This window comes from Gallinula chloropus, assembly GCF_964237585.1.
Source record: "Gallinula chloropus genome assembly, chromosome: 18".
Classification (NCBI taxonomy): Eukaryota; Metazoa; Chordata; class Aves; order Gruiformes; family Rallidae; genus Gallinula; species Gallinula chloropus.
In genome coordinates, this window is record NC_140103.1 from 10,087,399 (window position 1) to 10,110,193 (window position 22,795).

General features: G+C 48.0%; 1 protein-coding gene across 1 annotated transcript in view; it reads right to left on the reverse strand.

Moving 5' to 3' along the window:
• CACNA1B (calcium voltage-gated channel subunit alpha1 B) overlaps window positions 1–20,260 on the reverse strand; it is a gene marked incomplete at both ends in the record, with an annotated part of 300,744 nt that extends 280,484 nt beyond the window's left edge. Inside the window, 3 exons of the mRNA XM_084272565.1 lie at window positions 10,854–10,993; window positions 17,745–17,850; window positions 19,980–20,260. Coding sequence (XP_084128691.1) covers window positions 10,854–10,993; window positions 17,745–17,850; window positions 19,980–20,260 — 527 coding nt within the window. The remainder of the gene's footprint in view (window positions 1–10,853; window positions 10,994–17,744; window positions 17,851–19,979) is intronic.
• Between the last annotated feature and the right edge of the window lie 2,535 nt (window positions 20,261–22,795).

Sequence of the window (22,795 nt, forward strand, 5' to 3'; positions counted from 1 at the left end):
ATTTAAGTGCTGGAATACCACTACTCCTATTGATATTGTTTCACATATAAGAACACAAAGTTCAGCCTTGACATATACTGCTGTATTTCACAGGTCATGCTGTAACAGGCTGGATTGCTGCTCTGGAGTCATGTCTCCACCGTGATTCAGAAGAAATTACAAGATAAAGAAAAGGACAATTATGAAACAGCTTGTTCACATTTCCACCTAACTTATTTCAGGGAGCACCAGGAAGTAAAAGGGCCTAATCATCTTCCTTCAGAAATCCATTTCCTCTCTGATGAATCTGTAGATGATCTCCAGGCTGCTTTGGTCTCGAGACCCAAAACAGACCATTTCAGCTGAAGCTGTGATGAGTTCCATGAGTTAATTACATTTCCATTAGTAAAGAACTTCTAAAACTTCAATGTCTTTACTGATGCTTTTTGAATTCTGCCAAAACAGATAGGGGAACATGATTTCCTCTCTTTTTTCTTTATCTGTCTCACCCTTATGAGACTTGCCTCTTAATTTTAACTCTCTCAGCCTTTTCATTTCCCCTTAAATGGGTGCTTCTTCAACCCTTTAATCATTTTCAGTCTTCCTTCTAAGTTCCCATGCCCAAACTTTATTCAAGGATGTTGGTTCAGGATGTTTGAGGTGGGGAACTATGCCAAAAGACAGTTCAATCTTTCAGTCTTTCATTTTTCTTTTCCTTAACTTATTTCTTTTTTAAACTGGAAAATAAGCCTGGAGCTCCAATTGAAGTTCTCTTTGAACCAAGCTACATCCAGCTAAGTACTTCTGATTATCAGTTCAGTTTGAGAGTTCTTCAGCACAGGGACATTTTGTAGTTGAAAATTTCTTAGGCTCCTACAAGCAGCTCACTTATGTCCTTCAGCACTTTACCTCCACATCACCCCACTGACCATCAACACAATCCTAACTCCGTAGGCTGACTGGGCACTTTATGTTTTGCAGATGCTTACATGGAATTTTTGCATCTTTAATGGGGCAAAGAGCAGGAGTTAACTTTAGGGTCTATCCAGAAACATCCATAAGGAGAACCTTCTCAGCACCTCCAAACAGATTTATGGCATTGGTGTTGAGAGCAGTCCTTTTTGGAGAGCCCCAGGTACAGTTTCTATTCCCAGTGAAGTACACCACCACTGCAGTCACTACCTCTGATTTCTCCTTGATTAAATCTTACACAGCTCAACACAAACTGACTCAAACTGAGCCAACAACCAAACCCATCATTGACTTTTAACTCGAGAGTGACCTTAACTTCCTGATCCAGAGGGATGCTTTTAAAAGTCTACAGCTGATCACGAGAACCTCCTACACGTGCACACCCACCCCTGTAGCCAGCTCTTGAAACCATCTTCTCCAGCAGTGACAAAATAAGAATATCAACTAGAAACATCTGACCCGTTTCCTCAATATTCTACCCTGAGATAGCTAAGCAGATACATTTATTCCATTTATTAATCAAAAAGCCAATAAAGGTAAGATTCCTGACCATCAGCCTACAGCACAATGGAAGAGGGAGGAGGCACAAAGCCTTTTATTTCTTGTCAGCCGTTGGTTTAGATGATTTTGACCATGCCAGGAAGGAAAGATTTCTCATATATATTTGAAGGTGCAACTTTCCAAGCCCTCTAGATCACACTGCAGGTTTGACACATGCCACATGTAGGAAACAGGACTTCTTTCTCAGCCTAAGCCCATGGCTTCCCCATGGCACTCCTGCAATCAGGAGTTCATGTGATGTGTCTTCTGACTTGTTCATCCTGCAGCCACTAAAACTACTGACCTCAGTGACAGAGGACACCTTCCCACCATCTCAATTCAGTCAGATCCTCCAACACAGAGAAGATCCAAGACAGCTGAAGTTAAGGAAAGAGCCTAACCTTGGTGTCAATTAGAGTATCTCCAGGCGCCCAAATGCCAGGTGCTGATCTTAGAACTCTGGTTACCTACAGAGACCTGGAGACATTTATCCTCCTGGTTCCAGATTCCAGCACTGAAGCCATGCACAAGGCCAAGACCATCCCACACACCCTGTTGATGTTCAGCAAGACCAAAATGGAAGGTTAATTTTCCCCCTCAACTACGTTTCTCTGATGTTTTCAGAGATCCCTGAGGAAGACAATAATCCCAAAGCACCCAAAACATTTGGGATCAGTTGTGGACACAAGGATGCATGCACAAATGTGATGGTGTTGCTCCTAGCTCTCAGGGTTAGATTACTATTAAAACTTTCTATATCCTCATTCTTTTCACAATCTGTCATGGCTCAGCCCCAGGCAGATTTGAGCAGCAGGAGGCTGTTTATTCCCCCTCTTTTCCCCCAGGATGTGGAGGAGAATGGGAAGAAAAAGGTATCCCTGTGGTGGGATAAGGACAGTTTCCTGGGACAGCAGAGGCAGAGGAAAGCAACAACAGTACTTACAGGGGAACATACAAAATGGGTGATACACAGTGATACACCCAACCAGATATTCAGCTCCTCAAGGGGACACGACTCAGTCCCAGCCAGCCCTCTTTGTATGCTGAGCATGATGTCATATGGGTATGGAATTCCCCTTGGGCTGGTTTGGGCCACTTGTCCTTGATGGGCCTCTTCCAGCTTCTGGAGAAAATTAACTCAATCCTAGCCAAAACCAGGACTCGATCAGAGTCAGGTTCTTGTCTCAGCTGAGCAGGCACTTTGACCAGGACACAGCAGCAGAAGCAACATCTGAGAAAGAAGAGCCTGAGAAATGCTGAATGCTCCTCATCTAATCATGAGACACCCCTCACCACCACAGAGAGGACTTGGTGGTTTGGGGCTGGGCTTTTTGTTTGGTTTTGTTTTGTAACTGGGAAGCAATTCAGAAAATTAACTTTGACCATGTCATAGCTGCAAGTTATCTGTTGTTTTGCTTTTCAATTCCAAGTTTTCACACCCAGCTATAACAGCACTGAGGTACACAGTGCTTTCCAGGTAGAGAGAAGAGCAAGCAGTCAAGCAGATGCCCGCACTATGTGATTGCCAGGGTAGGATCAGACATCAGGAACAGATCATAGAATCATAGAATCCCAGCCTGGTCTGGGTTGGAAGGGACCCCAAGGATCACAGAGCTCCAACCCCCCTGCCACAGGCAGGGACACCAACCACTAGGCCTGGAGCTACACAGGGTTGCCCAGGGACTCATCCAAACTGGCCTTGAACACCCCCAGGGATGAGGCACCCACCCCCTCTCTGGGCAGCCTGTTCCAGCCCCTCACCACTCTCTCTGTAAAGAACTTCCCCCAATATCCAATTTAAACCTTCCTTCCTTCAGCTTTAACCCATTCCCCCTTATCCTGCCATTGTCTACCCTTTTAAAAAGTTGATTCCCCTCCTGTTCCTCTGCTCCCTTCAGGGACTGGAAGGCTGCAATGAGGTCCCCCCGAGGTCCACGATCACCTTTGCATGGTACAGCTGGTCCCCTCACAAGAGATATTTCCCTGCCACCAGCCTTCCTTCAGGAGTCAAGAACAGCTAAAAGAATCTGTTGGACTCAACTAATGATCCTGCCTGGCTTTGATAAAGCCCTGGCTGTGATGGGAAAGCACACCTCTCTCTCACTTGGGACGCTGCTTCTACTTCACAGCTGCCCAACTTGAAGGCCTGCAGGCCAGGGAGACATAAGCACCCTCAGATGGTGTCTGACACTCCCCTCTTCATGAACGAAGAGCTTCAGAGAAGCCTAAGCAGGCATGGAACATGGAAAGCAGGGCAAGGTGGAAGTCTGAAGAAAGGCTCTTGTTTCCTCTCTCTGGAGAAAAGCCACTTGTCTGTGCCTCAACTTCCTGGCTTCTCGTTGTGCGCTACCATCACTTATCGGTTCACGTACCAGGTAGTCGATACTTTGCAGTCACTTCTAACAAAGCAAGAGGGAGGCATGTCAATCTCATTATCTGTTTGCCCTTGAGAAGTACTCTGACCTGGAATATTTGGTTTGTCACAACCAGAGCAGAGCTGTGCTCCAAGGCTAACGTCTGCCAGGGAAGGGCCATCCCCACCTGCAGGTCCTCTGAGGGTCTGTGACCATCTGCAGCCTTCCTCTAAGCACAGCCCTGAGTCCTCCTCTGCTCAGGGAAGTCTCCTTCTCATTTAGCAGCCAGCTACACAATTACACACCTACCTGCTTAACTCAACCTGCCTCTACCCACCCCCACCAAAATCAAGGCACAAAAGCAATTATAAGCAACAAAAAAAGACACAAGCCCTAATTAACACTCCAACAGGCTCAGCAGGGCCTGGGACCCCCTTTGTTAGGTGAAACAAGCAGGGGAAAGCAAGCTCCAGTCCCAAAGAACCTGCTGCCCCACAGGACAAAGGTATCTGCAACAGTGTGTAGAAGGGACATCAGGGACATTTGCCAAGGTGGGTTCAGCACCCAGAAATCCTTCCTCCCTGCCCAGCATCTTCTCCTTTGAAGGAAACGGCTTCTTCAGCTCCCCAAGAACCCAGATGCCCAAGGGACAGGAAATAAAAGAACTCCAAACTATTTTAGGCTGTTCAAACTGAGACCTCACATGCCCATTTCCCTTCAAGTTCCTAACCATTCATTTTCTTTGCCTCAAAAAAAAGAAAAGGTTACTTGCCTTCCTCCATCACTGCCCCCATCCCCTTAGACTAGCCAGGTCCCTGGTTAAGACCTTACGTTCAGGAAAACAGGTAAAATCCCTTTGTCTCATCCCATTTTCTTTTCTCTGATTTAATTTCAGATGGTACCTCTAGCTTTTCTGAGCGAGCAAGTATCCATCCATCATTGCAGCATAAAAGAAATTGAAAACAAGGATCTGCTCCATTAAAATCTACAGAGGCTTTGCTCTTAGCATGACTCACACACCATGCTAATAGCAATCACCATAGTCCGTCACCACCCGTACTGCATAACCATGTAAAGAGACTTACTCTCTTGTAATAATTGGCGACCTATCTTGTGATAACTAACCAAAATGAAGCTTGGCCCTCTTCATGTATCCATTTCCCCACCTCCTGTTGCTGCTTCGCTTTGCTTTCTAGCACAGAAGCACCAGAAGTTCTGTGTCAGAAAAGCAGAGAGGAATCTGCTTTTCCCTGCTCCTACCTCTGTTATTCCCATGGTATCTAGATGAAAGGTTATAAACAAAGCACTGAGCACGCTGTTTAAAAGGATGCTGGAAGGCCATCCAAGGGTTTTACTTAATTTTACATTTCAAATTACTACATTCTGTGGTTATTTGGGGGGTATGCAAGAGCCAGTCACATAGAACCCCATAATTCAGACACCCTGGACTGAGGGCTTTTGAATGCACAGGCACATGCACATGGAAGAAAAAAAAATGCTAGAGACTATAGTTATCTGTGTTTATTCCCAGCCCTCAACCAGACATTCACTTCTCAAATATTTCATGGTCACATCACACCCCACACCCTGTCCAGGGGGTACGTCACCCTTGAACTGAAAGATCAGAGGACCGCAGCCTGCTGCGCAGACCGGGCTCGATGGCTCTTCAGCCTCCGCCTTTGACAGTCATCACTGCAACCAAGGCTCACTGCTCCTCATACACTGCACCAGGAATAGCATCTCAGACTGCCCACATACTAAGATGATCCTGGTAACTAGCAAAGCTAATATCAAGGATGAACAGGTCTTTATTATGTTACTAAATGAGTTACCTTCCAAATTACTACCATCACCAGGTGCTAGGAGCACATTTCTCAGTCACCCAGACAATCAAGATAATTCTGCCTTTTGTCATTTGTTCCCGACAGCCTGAGACACTGGTAACAGCACAGAGACTTTGTGCACATCATTTGGCAGCTCCAGGCCTGGCACACTCTGTCTCTGCCAGTACCATCCAGAGATCCAGACAGCTGATCCAACGGGCTAAAAAAGCTACCAGGACTCTTCAGGAGTGATTGAGAGCCCCCAAAAAATTAACTTGGCTCATAAAGGACAGAGCATGATCCTTTCAAGTGCTCTGTTTATTTATAGCAGTTTTTAGCAGCTCCTTGTTCTGGACAAGCACTACACGTGGTTGTGGTCACTGCCTTCACTAGGAAGAACTAGGAAAGGACCAGAGCAGCAGCATTGGTCACAGTCCACAGACAAGCTCTGTTAGGGGAGGTTGGGCAGGATAAATATCTAACCAGGGAAATGCTGGAGACTCATAAAACCATAATCATGCAGAAAAAGGAATAACTTCTCCAGTTGACACTATACAAAAAAAATCTGGAAGGCACCAATGGAAATCTCAGGTAGCTAGTGACTAAAAAAGGGACAAGCACCACCCTTTCTTTGGGGTGTCATTAAACCATGAGACCCATTACCCAGAATATGATGAAGCTAAAAATATGAACAGGCCTTTTAAAGAGGCCTTGGACTGCACTGTTTAAAAGCCATCAGACCCATTTATTTTCTCAAAAATCCCTAGACATCTGAATTTAGGAAATTGGGAAGGTAAGTGTCATTTTAACCATGCCTTGCTCTCCATTCCTCCCCTTACCAACCACCCTGTTACACCAGCTCCAGCTAGAGAGGGTGCTAAAGGGTGATGTCATCAGTGTAGTGAAAGTAATCCCATAAAAATAAAGTCATGGAATCACGGTATGGTTTGGAAAGGACCCCAAGGATCACAGAGCTCCAAACCCCCTGCCACAGGCAGGGACACCAACCTCCAGGCCTGGAGCTACACAAGGTTGCCCAGGGCCCCAGCCAACCTGGCCTTGAACACCCCCAAGGATGGGGCACCCACCCCCTCTCTGGGCAGCCTGTTCCAGCCCCTCACCACTCTCTGTAAAAAACTTCCCCCTAATATCTAATTTTAACCTTCCTTCCTTTAGCTTTAATCCATTCCCCCTTGTCCTGCCATTGTCTACCCTTTTGAAAAGTTGAATCCCCTCCTGTTTCTCTGCTCCCTTCAGGGACTGGGAGGCTGCAATGAGGTCCCCCTGCAGCCTTCTCTTCCCTAGGCCGAACAAATCCAGCTCCCTCAGCCTCTCTTCGTAGAGGAGGTACTCCAGCCCTCTAATCATCTTCATGGCCTCCTCTGAACCCTCTCCAACAGTTCTACATCTTTCTTGTATTGGGGGGCCCAGCTCTGGACACAGGAGTCCAGCTGGGGCCTCACGAGGCCAGTGTAGCGAGGGACAATCCCCTCCCTGTCCCTGCTGGCACATGTGAAAATAAAATGAACAGGAGCCATAAAATCTCCGTGTCTCTCTCCGTGATAGCAACGGGCACAGCTCAGCAGGGCTGCTTTCCTCGATCCCCATCTACAACTGGAGGAGTTTTGCAAGAAATAACTAAAAAAAATTACCGAGGAAACAAAACCTTTCAAGAAGCAGCAATCTATTATTTTCCCCAGGCCTTTATTAACAGCAAATCAGCATGCTTCCTTGAAAGTGGATGAGAAAAAGGCACCGCAGCTTTGCCGTGGAAAGAAACTGAGGGAGCATTTTCTGGAACCACAAACCAAGCCATTTTGGGCCACTATCTGTTAGGCTGTGGTTTAACTCGATAGGATATTGATCCTGGCTGCATATAACACAGTCCTGATTTATTTTCTGATCAGCAGGTTCTGCTGACTGATTTGACAAACAAAACGTCCATCTTTTTGGGTAGATTTAAAAAAAAAATACATTTTTATTCAATAATACCAGTGTGCAGGCATTGAGTAGCAAGAAAAGGGGGCTGGAAAAGCCAGGGGGAAAGGGTTACTGCATGATCACTGGAGTATTTACATAAGGGTGAGTTGGATAAAAGCAGAGCCTTCCCCCACAGCCTCCTCCAAAACACACCCAGACACTGGCTGGCCTTCCTCCTATGGAAACAGCTAAGGAGAGCAGAGCTCTTTGCTTTGAGGGGTTTCCAGCAAAAAGCTGAAAATGAGATCAGAGTTTCTGACAGTCACCATTTACCTTAATAAAAACAGGCACTCAACAGGATTAGCAGGTACCCAGCTCAGCGTGCAGTATCCTGAAATGCATTCCCGTGATCTTCCATGCTGCCACAGGAAAAATAAAGGGAAATGGCAATCCCTCTATAATATTGAAGATCAATGTGAAGCTGAGCTCAGGAGCTGAACGCTGCTCACTGCCTGGGAAACGCAGAGTAACATTTTCAAGTAGAAATCTTGCACATATGGCAAAGGAAAGCTCTTGATAGAGTAGTAAAATGATATTTCAAAAAACTGATGTCCTACCTATCTATATTTATAAGAACACATTAAGTACAAGTTTAGCTCTGTCCTTTTTTATTATTCTCTAATAAATTACAGGACCTGCTTGATCACTTTTGGAGACACAGATCTGAGACTGCCTTCCACCAAAATGAAAATTAAGGTCCCACTCGTGTCACCACCTCACAGCCCCTCCCTGGGGAAGCAGACAGGTTTGTCAGTAGGAACCATTTCGCCTCAGCACCCTGCCTTGAGAGTCTCAGTGCAGAAAGGCCAGGACAATGTCTGTCTCTAACAAATGGCCTTGCTCAGACTTCCCCTTGTTACCGAGCTAGGGCAGGTGATGGGCAGATGACAGGGTTTCTGGCGACCGAGGGAAGCCTGAGGATGAGGAGCTCCTTCTTTCTAGCACAGACCTGTGGCAACACGGGAGTGAGCTAAGAACATAATAAGGATCTAGCAAATTCAGAGCAAAACACAACAGGCTACAAAGAAAACATTAATTCCATCCCCTGTGTGAAGCTGCAGATCTTTCCACGTTATTTCTCTAACTATTGGTCCCTCCACCTCATTACTGGGTTTGGAAATACAGCCCCAGATTCAGGGAAGCATTTATCTACCCGAGCACACAAGGAACCCTGTTATTTTCAGTAGGGCCCCTCTGACACCAAAAATTTGGCACAAGCTCAAGCACCTCACTAAATCCAGCCCTGGAATTACAGGATTAGAGGTCTGTGGATTTCCTCAGTGGAGATGACTCTTGGACTTAATGTCGATCAATTCACACTTTCCTTCCCTGCATTGCCTGCCTGGTGGGAAGTCCGTGTACAAGACAATTTCAATACAGCCCAGCTAGTGTCACCATTGGAAACCAGCAGCTTTGACGTTAACAGGATTGTACTTCAAAAGAATACGCATGTTTGCAGATGGCAACAGGGTTCCTTATTACAGCTGTCTAATCAAGCCAATATTCTGCAGTTATGCTGAGAGATCAAACAGCACACACAATAAAACCAGCACCGGTTCAGATGCCAGTGTCACACCTATAGCATCCCACGTTTGGTAGTGATGTGATCCCACAAGCACGGCACACACAATGTCCCAGCTACTGTTGCAAAACTCTGAACATCTCAGGCAGAGCTAGGCAGCTTAAAGAAATAATAAATTAAAATATCTATTTTGATTCTTGGCCTGTGTTTGGAGGGGGGGGGGGGGAGGAACAAACAACAAACAGATCTAAAACATGCCTAAACAAATAGCAATATGGCTGTAATTCAGGAAAGCTTTTATGTATAACCTTAAGTAGAGAACTACTGGAGTCAGCTAAATTCAAACATGTACTTGAATGCTTTGCTGAAGGATAAATTAAACCACATGCCAAAGTCCTTCCCAGCATCAGGGCCTTCAGTTTATACATACATGGGTTGGGGGCGGGTTGACATACAGAAGGGCACAATGCTAACCATGAGCCAGGGCACAGCATTGGTGCAAGTAACTGTAGCGCTCGAGCCAATTCTCTTTGCAACCCAGTACCCTTGTTTCCAAGCATGTAAATCTGATTTCTCCTTGTGGCTCCACTGAAGTTTCTATTGATTAAATACCCAGCCCCAGCAGCAGGAGAATCAAGCCCTGCATATTTATTTCCTTCCCCTCAATACATAAAGAATTCCCTTTGGCCTCTCAATTGCTATATCACATGGTACGCTGAATGCAAATAGAATTACAGTGATAATGTATCTAATGAATACATTTGTATATATGTATGCAAGTGTTTCCCTAACAGCACCCTACTCCACACCACTAACCAAACCCAAGACTACGCGCGTTCGTCACACACAGTCGCAGAGAAGGTGTGTGAAACGAGTGCATGTTAATAACAGGAGCCAGACTGCAGTCTCCTGGGGGGAAGACTAACTGAAACCCTTCCAAGATGAAGGCTGCAAGATCAGGACCTCACACAGACCTTTGAAGCGTTTCCTTTGGAGCTTTAAAGCACAATTTGTAGTCCATAAGCGTTACTTAATGTGTGCGTTTTCATTACCCACCAGCGTGACACTACATTTATAGAAGTGGAATTAGAAACCACTGTGATGTATAACATAGAAATACTGTAAGCATTCCCAAGAAAGAACTCAGTGATACCATTTCAAACCAGGGTACAAAACACACACGTAACATTTTCGGCTCCGTCCTTTATAAAACACGGACCCTCTTTGAATTCCTATCAGAAAAGTTATTCTACAGCAAACCAAATTCACTCCTGCAGAAGCCTCACTGATTTCAGCACTCCTGTAGCTCTACGGATGGGATGCATTCAGTTTGTTAGCTCACTGCATGTTGACTTTTAAAGTCAGCCTGTAACACCAGAAGATAGATTGATTCAAATCAGGTTTAAGTACCTAATAGCAATCAGAACCTGCAAAGTCCAAGAAATGTCCATAAGATACACCAGCACAGACACAAATAAATATCCTCAAAATCCTCTTCTGAGTTGGTTCAAACAATGCTAAAAGTGACCCATTCAGCACAACAGCCATTGTTTAAAAACAGTAAGGCCAAAAATGCAGGGTTTTAGTATTATTTCACTAAAATCACTCCCACCCCACAGTTTAAAAACGACCCAGATGAACACAAAAGCTCCCTTAAACTTAGGGCAAGAAGAGATCACTTACCCTGTGAGGACAACAACAAAATCCATCACGTTCCAACCGTTCCGGAGGTAAGAGCCTTTATGAAAAACAAACCCCAGAGCGATGATTTTGATACCAGCTTCAAAACAAAATATTCCAATAAAGTAGGGCTCAGTGTCATCCTGGAAAAGAATGAAAATCAAAGGCGTCAAGGAGATACCTGTGATGCTGCAACGAAAGAAAGAGCCATATAAACAACTACGTGCACCAACTTTACATCCTTTTCAGCTCTCTTGAATAAAGTTGAAACCAAAAGGTTTAAGTTTGCTGGAAGTAAGCACAGGAGAGGATTTAATTATTATTTCTCTGAAGGTAAATTCATTTCTTTCACATTGGAAATTCTAGTTGTCTTTATTCTGGCCATCTCCCTCCACACTCTCCACGCTTAGTCAATATTCTGGAAGGAATTTTAATACTGAAATTTTGCTCTAAGGTTATATTTAAACTTGAGATCCCATATTTCAGTAGTTATTGACATGTACTTTACAATGCATCCAGGAAACTGAAACAAGAGGATATCTTGGGGAGTAACAGTCAGCACAGCAAGCTTGCAAACACTAGCAGGAAATTATTTATTTATCATTTATTCCATCAGCTCTTCCTTCACTCTTTCTTCACAGTTTCCACAGCTGCAGCCTCATTTATTTTCCTTTCACTGAATATCTGATTCAGGGAGAAATACCCACTCCCTTCCACTAACAGCAGAAGCAGCAAGGTTTATGTTTCAGGCCCGTGGTGCAAACTAAAGCACACCACAGGATCACAGCTTCATGCCCTGGCTCCCTAGAGAGAAAAATCAAGCTTGGTCTCCACAGTTTTAATAAACTTTTGCACCAGACCCCTCAGCATTGTACCTTACCAGTAAGAGCTTCAGGAACACCAAATGGAAGCATTCCCCTTTGGAAGGAAGGTGTGAGCAAGAAAGGGGCACAAAGCAGGAGGTGAAAGAACTGGGCATCAATTTCAAGAGCATGTTAATTAGCTTGGGCACCTGTAACCAATTTTCAAAGGTGCTTTAGATCTGTGATTTCAGCTGAAGTCAATGGGAGTAAAGTAGCCCAAGCAAAGAGGAGGCAAACTCCCAAACTGAGCAATTAGAAATCCCTGTTCCAGGGGCTTTGGCGTTTCTGACCCTCAGAGCTGAGCTGCTGTTTGATTTCAGCTGCAGTGGTTTCAGTTCTCTTACACAGAAAGAGCAGGGATAGCAAATCTTGTGGCCACAGAACAAAGAAGCAGTTTTGATATAAGAATGCTTCACAAGCATGGCAACTCTTGCTCAACTCTGCCCCAGTGCTGGCACACAGACCCGTGCTTCAGGCATGGCACCTGCTACAGAAAGCCAGGCCTTTCACACCTAGAACACCAATATAATGCTAAGAGGCTTATGTGCTCAGCATGTCAACGCATATCATAGAATCATAGAATGGTCTGGGTCGGAAGGGACCCCAAGGATCACAGAGCTCCAACCCCCTGCCACAGGCAGGGACACCAACCTCCAGGCCTGGAGCTACACAAGGTTGCCCAGGGCCCCATTCAACCTGGCCTTAAATACCTCCAGAGATGGGGCATCCACCCCCTCTCTGGGCAGCCTGTTCCAGCCCCTCACCACTCTCTCTGTAAAAACCTTCCCCCTAATATCTAATTTAAACCTTCCTTCCTTTAGCTTTAATCCATTCCCCCTTGTCTTGCCACTGTCTACCCTTTACAAAGTTGATTTCCCTCCTGTTTCTCTGCTCCCTTCAGGTACTGAAAGGCTGAACCACAAAGCAACCACAAAGCACTAACCACTGAAGATGCCTCCAAGCTGTTGGAAGTTACTACTTCTGGACAGGTTTTCCATCAGTGCCTGCACTGAAGTTTTGTTTCCTACAAAACAGCAACTCCCACCCCTACACACCTTGGTGACCCCTGCTCCTCTGTACACTTCATCTTTCACCCTATGACATATCCATTCCCCTTCACCTTTCCTCACCTCACAGCCCCAGCAGCTCCACCTCCCATTCCCTTATTGCCAGGCAGGGTGACCAGTCACCCGCAGGTCACACACACAGACTGGCTAGAGCAGAGCAGGTGCCTGTTGATCTCACCCCATCTCACCCCATGGGCCTTCAGCTGAACCAGGGTATGAGAGAAAAAAAAAAAACCCAACCAAACTTCAAACTAGCTTCTCCTCCAGCCAAGGAGCTGTTTCCACAAACAGCAGCACTTCCAAGCCCTCTGCCCCTGTGCAGAGCTTTACTGATGCTGCTCAGAGGGTACAGAAGCCATCACTGACAGACTGAGAAACTCCAGCTACCTATCTCAGTACTATTTACCCACAGGAAGCAGGAACAAGGCCATGAGACCTTTTATGACCTTCAACAGAAATCTTACAAGTCTTCTTCCAGTGGTTTCTTCATAGCAACAGCTAGAGGCATCCCAGGACTCCAGTTCAGTACAGAAAACAGGGAAGAAGGAGACAGAAGTCATCACATGTGATTTCAGGAGATGTTACCTTACTGCTCCTCTGCTTTCCCTTATGCACACAGGAATACTCTAACAGCCTACTCTGCCTGCTCTTCAGTCCCACACCTTCTAGTTCAACAAGCATAGAAAATCTTTACAAAGGCCTCCTAGCCCATCCTATCTTTCCATCCCATAACCACTAGCATGCCTCTAAAAATAGCTCTTCTAGCACTCACAGAATAAAATATACCTTTACCCACAAACACTCTCCCTCACTTCCTGGAAGCCTCATATCTCCTCTGCTACCACTCGTTTGCTCAATCTAGGTCAGGTACCTTGCGATTACAGCTCCCAGCTTTAAAGAGCCAGGCTTTGGGTACTCAAGGATATGCTCTTCCCAAAGCTAGGGCTATGCAGAGGTCTTAGGAGAGGGGTCAAAGAAGTTCTTGTGAGCTTCTAGAGAAACAGGAGGTCTCACCAATGGGCTTGGGTGTTTATTACAAAGAAAACTGTTGTCTTATAGGGTTGACAGGGAGTATCTGGGGATATGAGAAGGGATAGAAAGAAGGCCTTTTCTAAAGTCTGTCTAAATTTACACTAATTTAGTCTAGGAATCGGGGAAGTAACAACAATGGAATGAAAAACAGAATTTATGCCCCACTAGTTAGTGGATTTGCATGCCTGTGTGCCATGGGAAGAGCTGGAGGGCAAGGATATGGGTGACATGCCCCGTGCAGCACTGAAATGGCACCACCATGGCTCTGGAATCCTACTGCCAGGGCATCCTGCAGCCCCTTTGGACAGGGGGCTGTGTTGCTGCTTGGGTTCAAGAGTGGGGAAGCAGGTAATAGTGTGCGTGCTTGGAAGGAGGGTGGAGAATTTGGGCAGCAGCCAGAGCTGTGCCAGCAGGTGTGGACACAGCAAAGCTTGAGACTGAGCCAAACACACATTTAATCAATACATTACAGGTCAGAAACAGCTCCTAAGTCTGGAAAGTCATTATTATCCCTAGTCCAAGTCCTACTGTCTTTCCTTAGCCTTTGGATGTGAGGGCTTTGGTAGGTTTGGGTGTATAAGGCTCTGTTCATGCAAAGGTTAATATTAGCAGCTCATATATGAGTGCACAGAGTGCCCATGGATGGGGTAAAGAATCAAATCCATTAGTAAAGTGCAAGAGCTGTCAGGCTGAATCTATCAGAAAACAGTCCTATTCTGCACTCACACCAAAACCACCCGGGGAGCCACTCCGAGCCCTGCAGTGCCATGGAGGGGAGCACCCCGATGGTGTCGGCTGACGGGGTGTTCCCCAGAGCAGGGCAGAAAACAGGCTGCCTGTTCCACAAATTCTGATAGCATCTCTGTCAGACCAAGACAGATCCATGGTCTACTGAAGCTTCTCATAAAACCCTGAGAAATTAAGTGGGAGACCAGGAGAGAATGAGCATGCCTCTGCCTGGACAGCCAAGGACATCATGAGCAAGGCCATTCGGGGCTCGGATGTGAAGCTCACATTTGGAGCTCTCACCACCAGGCTCTGGGCCACTCAGCACAACTCCCTCAACATCTTTTCAGTCGGCATCGCTCCAGCATGTACAAACCATGCAATATTGATGGGGACAGGGAGGCTGGCTCTACAACCCATTGGCTAAGGCACTCAGCTGAGATGGACAATAGCAAGGTTGTGGCATCTCTGTTCCAGTGGATAATCACTGATGTGAAGTAAACGCTTCCAGCAGCCAAAGCATGCAAGACCCCCAGCTCAGAGTAGGAAGGTGCCATGGGGGCAGGTCATTCTCCTGTTAGTGGAAGAATGAGCTTATTGCTCTTGTTTGAAGAGCAAGGATTTGAAGCCAGTGCTCCTGTTCACCACTGAATGCTCTGACCACCAGACTGGTGTTTTTCCAGCGCCCTGGTTTTGCCCAGAATTTCCATCCTGCAGCCAAAGAATGCTTTTCTGTGCTACAACCACACAGAAACCAGACAGAGAAAGATTACTTCTAACTCAGCCATTCCAGTTCTTGAAATATTGAATACACTGAGACATCGTTTGCTCTTCCCATGTGCTTAATTAACCCTGCTTGACAGGTAACATGAGCGCAGAAAACAGCCAAGAGAGATTGCACTGCAGGCTGGTATCTTGGGTCTCTGAGGAGATACACAGAGGAAAATTTTGATCAGAAGGAAAAAAATCTTGAAAACATTTGCATGGATTCCTCCCTCTCTGTCTCAGCTTCAACAAACACACAATCTGAAGGTTTCTGTCTTTGTAGCTGTGGCACAAAGTATAAAGTATCTGGGTAGTTTGGGTTTTCCTCCAACAATTCTGCCTACATCTTCCAGTCATAAAAGGTTTATGATGTGTGTCTCCTATCCTTAAGATCTGATTAACTCTTCAGTGATGAGCTCTCACTCCAGTTTGAAGTTTTTTAATGAAGTCAGGAGAAGGAAAGGTATATCCATAAATCAGAACCAAAAAAAAAAACCCAAAAAAGGCCTATTCCCTTCCTGCCAAAGTCAGCACTAAAAAGCACCTGCTGTTCTGCACGGACTTTGGCTCAACAAACCTGTAAATGTATGGGAATGTTCACCCACTCTGGTTCAGCAGGGATTTGAAACATTTCCAGTGAAACAACTTGGGGTTTGTGGAAACAGCAGCAGCATTCTACGGAGCTTTCACTTGGAAAACAAGAAGACAGTTTTTTTTCTTATTCACAATGCTGAATCTTTCCAGCATATGTTGAAAACAGAAAGTATTTCCTGAGTAGTAAGGATTCTCAGTGTTATGCTATGATAAACCCCTTTATACGACAGAGTCACAAATGTGTTGTCATTAAAATGGCTTCGGAATGCCTGGATCAAACCCAACGCTGCACAGCAGTGTTTCAGACCCAAATCAGGGGTTAATTCTTCCTTCATCACCAAGGCAAAGCCAAAAAGCTGGAAACTGGGCATTTAACTCATTCAGCTGCCTTACACAATTCGGAGGTAATGCCAGTGCCCCCCCTTTGGAACAGTTTTGGGGGGGGGTGCAATGTGGGTGCTGTGAAACTGAATTAATCTGGGGGAAAGGACCAATAAAAAGCCTCTAGGATCTCCTTACAAATCTAGGGATACAGAGGAACATAGAAACAGTGTTAACCATACTGACTGCTGCTTAGAATAACCTATCACCCAAAGGTTACCCAGCCAGAACATCCACAGAGGTACTTTTCCTCTTCAGTTGTCCCTCTGGTCATAACTATGGAATTATTTCCCCAGCTCCATCATTACCCTGGGTCTAAACCTGCCCTTTGCTCCCAAACTCAGGCCCACCTTACTAGCCCACCCCAAAACATACAGACATGTTTCACAGCAGAAAGATCAACATACGTGCATCTTCCTTCAGTATTTTTTCCCCTCGTCTCTTCTGGTGTAGAAATAACTCAAAGCAGAGACGTAATGAGCAGCCAGCATCAGCAGATCCAGTTCCAAACCACAGCAACTACCTGACCCTGAAGCTCTTTCTAGATCGATCACTTACATGCTTTTCCCTGATTCTCTGCACCTGTGAGTGCTGCCCACCGGTACGGACCAACCTTGGGAACTGGAGCAAGCAGCGTTCACAGGCTCCAGCTTTTGGCTGCAAGCCCAATATTATCTGTGTTTGCATAATTTAATATCTACATGTAAAACACATATGGATCCACATTTATTCATCCTTTGAGCATGCACCAGGATTAATGCATTTAAGCATGAAAGATGTTCCAGATCATTAACAGCAGGAGAAAAATCAAACCAAGTACTACCCATTTTTCCTGCAGTGATGATAAATAGAAGAATGATTTTTGAAGCTACTGTTTTTCTTTTGAAATAAGGTAATTGGGCTCATTACCATAAAGCCAGTGGGTAAACTGTTTTCCTCTGGGAGTTGTGGGGTGTTTGTTTGGTCGGTTTGATTTTTTTTTTTTTGGAAGGGAAGTGTAATCATCTCAACCCAAAGTTTTGCTTTGTAGGGTCCTTGATACACGCTGTAGCAAGAAGGGAGTTGAAAGACATACAAACCTAAAGGGTTACTCTGTTCTACCACTTCCTGGGAAGGAATCACACAAGTTCATTTGATTCTACAGATAATTCTGAGCATTTGGCAGTTCCTTCCTGTCTTGGTTTATAGACAACCTAAGTTTGCTGCTCTTCTGATCCTAATGTAAGGTCCCTGTCTTCTTCTGCAGTTGGGCAGGGCTGGCTGGAGTGATGAAGCATTCTTATGAAGGTGGGATCGGGAGGTTTGAGTTATACTTGTTGTCACTGACTTTTTTTTGTTCTGATTGTCAGGGGAAATGCCTGTTTATTTACATGTGGATCCTTCAAATAGATACAAGTCCTCACAGCACCGACAGCATTTTGTATTAAACCAGAAAGGAAAAAACAATGTAAATAAATACAACTCACCAGTCTCTCTGACATTGGTGTCTTGTCTCCATCCGGCAAATGTTGTTCCAGAGCCAGCACAATACAATTGGCTATGATTGTAGCTAAAATCATGTATTCAAATGGAGTGGGGGCCACAAGTTAAAGAAGACACTAGACAGCACAAGGAGAACCTCATCCAAATCCCATTTCTACCTAAACAGTAACGTTAGGTCGAGCATCCTAAGATCTCCCATCTTTGTGAAGACACACAGTCCCCTCGACATCCTCAGTCCTTTCTGGGGTATCTTGGGAAAAGGGAATTTGCTCAGTTCTTTGGGAGACTCGGGGTCTGAGCTGCCCAAAGAATCTGGAAGCGAGACAGTGAGAGGTCCAATGGAAACAAAAAGCTATTAATAGTAATTATTTCTCAATAAATTGATGAGTTAAACTGCCCCAAACAGTTTCTGCAGCTGAATGCCACCTGCAGAGCTGTTTGTACCAGAAACTCCCCGTCACGTAACTTGAGCCCAGCGCGTAAACAGGCGATGGGCTGGAAAAGTTCCCTTTGGAGTGTCTACTCGGGTCTGGAACATGGATCGCTGCTAGATCGCAGTGCCGGCTCCCGGCGAGACGCCATCGCGCCCTGTCGCGATGTGCGAGGGAAGAACCCCGACACCAGGCGCCCGCCGCCCAGCCCGGAGCCGTGCAGAGCCCCCGCGCTCCCAGGGCGGAGCCGCGGGCGGCGGCGGGGCCCCGGGGAGCCGCGCTCAGCACCGCGGACAGCTCCGCTCGGCGCGGCGGGCGGCTCCGCTCGGCACGGCGGGCAGCGGCCTGGCCCCGGCCGCCCCCCTCCGGCTCCGCGCCCCGCAGCTCGGGCGTGCGGGGCGGCTGGTGGCTCTGCTGAACCCGCTGACTCCGCAGCGCCGCGGGCCCCCTCCCCGCGCACCTCCCCGGGAGAGAGGCAGGCGAGCCGCCCGGGAGACAGGAGGGGGACAGACTGCGTCTCGCCTTGCGGGAAGCGCGATGCTCCGGCTGCCACCCAGCTCCGGGGCTTGTTTATTCCGACTCGGATGCAGGGAAGGCTGAGGGAGTACAGCGGTCCCTGTGATTTTATAAGATGGACAGGAATATCAAGACGTGTATCTGTGTGTTCAGGGGCCAAGGGAAGTGCATTGACTCTACTGGTGTATTTTTTTTTCCTGCTTGCCCCTCAGGAAGTGAAAACTGGGGAAGCCTGAATGGGAGCTGGCCCCGGTGGCAATTGGAAGTGTTGCTAGGAGGCTGGGAGGAGGCCTTGCTGCTGTTAGAGGTGGATTAATAGGTGTGTGATATCAAATGAAAAGAAAACAACCGTCTCCCTTGAGATCACCAGTGTAATGCACTCCTGTATACACACACACACATGCACAAACATACACTCTATCTACTCCCTGGTAACCTCAAACAGCCTGCTTCCCTCTTCTCATGGCTCACATCCCCAGTGTGCACCTCTTTGCAAGCAAAGCCCCCTTCTGAGGAAGATCTCTGCAGCCCACTTGGCCTGGAGCTGGGGCTGAGACAGAAAGCCTCTGTCCCTTCCCCAACACAGCAGATGATCCTCCTCGCCCCTTACTGCCTCACTCTGCCTCAAAGCTTTCCTTCCTTATTTTATTTTTTAAGCTTAGGCTGCACACCTAATCAAAGTGCCAATGTTCATGTTGATGCTAATGGATACAGGAGGTGATGTACTAAAAACCTCGCTGCAATGATTGTATTAACAGGATTCACAAGGTACCTTGGCTGTCAATGCCCCTACTCCCAATGCAGCTTTAATGCTAAGGTGTCACCATTTTTATCCCACATTCCTTCTATTTAGAGTGAGAAAGAAGAGTTGAAAGGCTCTAAGGTAGAAATAAGCATCAGGACACATTAGCATGAACCTCACAGAACCGTTTGCATTTGCCTTAAATTGCAGGGAATGTAAACCTGTGCATCTCACACCTAAACACACACTGAAACGCACGTATGCCATACACACACCCCTGGCACAGCCAAAAGCACACTCCACTGTTCCCTCAGAGCCATCTCCTATGATTCCCAGCTACATGGCCGTACATTATGTCAGGCACACGGCTCCATGTCACACACCCATTACACACACTGAATCACACATGCACGTCTACATTAGCACCAGACACTCACCCTTAGCTGACTGGGGGGGGGGGGGGGGGGGGGCGGGTGTCTCTTCCCCCCCAGCCTCCCGCTCTCCCTCCCCACCTTCCCCACCGTGCCCACAGACCCTCCCTGAAAGGATATGGCCATTCTGTTATTCTCTTGGCGTATTTCCGTATAACATTATCTTCACTGAAGATGAAGAGGGATCTGTTGACTGTGAAGCAGTTCTGTTTGACAGGGATGGGGTTGTAGAGAGCCATAGTCCTGGCCCTCTGAGCCATCGACTGCTTATACATCCTTTGGCCGGCCTGGGGGCCACCTTGCCGGCTGCTCCCTCTTCCAGCCCCGGCCGGCCCTCCACCTCCATAGCGGGTTGGCAGATCATCCCCAAACCGAGCCATTCTCTCAGTGCACGGAGCCGGGCGCTACAATCCAAACTGGCAGCCGAGGCGAGAGGAAGACGCATCACAGCGCGCAGCACTTCTCCCTCCGGGGGCTTCAGTTGCGGGAGCGGGATCGATCGCAGCAAAATATATGGATATATTTAAAAAATATATATCTATATCTCCCTTTCCCTTCCTCCACCCCCTCCTCTTCCCCGCCGCTGTGCCTGCCCCGGGGGGAAGAGGAAGGCGCCGGCGCTCCGCTCACCTCCCCGCACAGGTGCCGTCTCTCCGGCCCGACCTCATGGCCGGGGCGGCGGGGGGAAGGGGGTTACCGGCAGGCCGGGCGGGCGCGGTCCCTTCCGCGGTGTCCGGCGGGGCGCTGGGCTGGGAAGGGGCTGCGCTGCTGCCGTGTGCCCGCCGCGGGAGCGCTCCGCCGTGCCCAGCCCAGCCCAAGCCCAGCCCGGCTCCGGCTCCGGCCCGGCCCCGCCGCATGTGATGCCCGGAGCCAATGGGCCGCCGCGGCTCCGCCCGCTTCAGTCACCGGCACCGGGGGGCGGGCGGGAATGGAGGGATGGATGGAAGGAAGGAAGGAGGGAGGGAGAAAAGGAGGGAGGGATGGATGAAGCCGGCCCAGCCCGGCCGCCGTCGCCCACCCCGATAAATACGGCGGAGCCGCGGCCACTCCCCAGGGCCGTGGGGAAGGAGGGGTCGAGTTCGCCTCCCCCCTCCCCCCGCCCCGTGCAGGGCTCCTTGGGCGCGAAAAGCCCCGGCCGGGGGGTGCTGCCGTCTGAGAATGGGGGGCGGGGGAGGGGGGTTAGAAATAGGCGAGGTAGCCCCGCGCCTGCGCGCCGCTTCCCACATGTGCTCTGCCCAGCTGTGCTCTGCCCAGCTGCTGCACCCATGGGTGCCCCCAGCCGTGGCGGGCGGCTCCGGGGGCGCGGAACTGCCGTCACCCCCGTTTGTGCCATCAGGGGGCTCAGGGGAAGGTTGGAGGCGATGGGGAGGGGGTGTGTGTGCTGTGTGAAATGGGGGTGCAAAGGGGGGGACTGGGGGTGCGAAGCAATGGGGGTGCTCATTTCAGATCCATCCCCTGGGACCGTGGGGCTGATGGGCTCTGCTGTGGCAGGAAACAATGTGGGTGGAGGGGGGACACAACTCCCACCCCAGCACATAGGGACAAGGTGGTGCAGGGATGTGCGTGCAGGGATGTGCGTGCAGGCCGGCTTGAAACAGAGAGCTGCGCCCTTCTGGACAACTTATTTTGTTTCTCCTTGGTTTGAATGACTCCTGCAGAACACTGGATACCTTTAATCCTGTATTTATGGACGAAATCCTTTAATCCTGTTTATTCCAACACCCTCTGTTGCTTCCATCCAGCACAAGTCAGAGAGCTAACTCCTCCTTGTTCCTGGAGCGCCTCACGTCAACAGTCGCTGCAGTCTGTAGCTGGTGAGGATGTGCTGCTGTATCCCCGATTCAGCCTAAATGCAAACTATTAACTTTGAGAAAGGCCCCTCCAGAGGAGTCTGGGCTGGCAACAAGGGGACATTTTTACTTCTCCCACAGAAAGGAAACCCTGGACTCTGATGCTAATATGCTTCTTTTGTCTTAGTCATCCAAGCTGCCTCGGTTCAAAACCAACCCACCAACTAGGCAAGGCTGTAGCAACAACATCTGCTGGCTTCAGGAGGCAGCAAGAGGGCTGGCAACATCCACGCATGGCACAGAGCAGGGCTGGCAATATGCAAGGGGTGACTCTCCAGAAGAAATTGGCTTCTTACCAGGGGATTTGGTATCTAAAGGGCTTTCTCACACTGCAGCACAGCCAGGAGATGCCCTCGGAGGCCGGGCTGGTTGCAGGCCTGAGCCCGGAGCAGCACTAACTCAAGAAGCCATAGAGGGAAGCAGCAGGGGAGGAAGGTGCATCGCATCCTGCTGCCTGAAAGGTCAGAGACCACAACAGCTACCAACCATCCTGACCCAACCACTGCCACCGCACTGGGTGCAGGCAATGAGGAGGAGCTCCAGGCTGTAGTCTGCCTTCACATGCAGCTGCTGGGAAGCTGAGAGGCCAGCCCATAGATCAAAGAGGACTTCTGCCCAACCCCAGCTCTGCATAATTTGCAGGTTGAACCAAATCCTGGAGCCACTGGGAGAACCTTTGCCTGGAGAAAGAAGCTGAAGTCTTTGGGAAAGACCTTGCGCTTTGGCTGCCACTAGGCCTCTCTAGCTCCTGCTGCCTCAGGATCTCTGTTACACTCAAACAGACCCTGGGCAGCGATTAAAAGTCAGGGTTTCCTCCTGTGGCTTCACTCCCCAGCACTCCCAAGCCCATCCACAGAACTGGCCCATCAGGGAGGCAGTTTCTTTATTACACAGAGGGAGGAGGAAGATGCAGGGAGCTCACAGGGAGGAGAACATCCTTTTCCCCTTAAAGTTTCCTGTAAAAACATTTTCCTTTCCATCCTCACTGCAATTTTTCTATAATGAATCTCTCTTTTCACCTGAAAAGCAAGTTTTCCCTATTTGATTTATTTAGCTGTCTAAAAT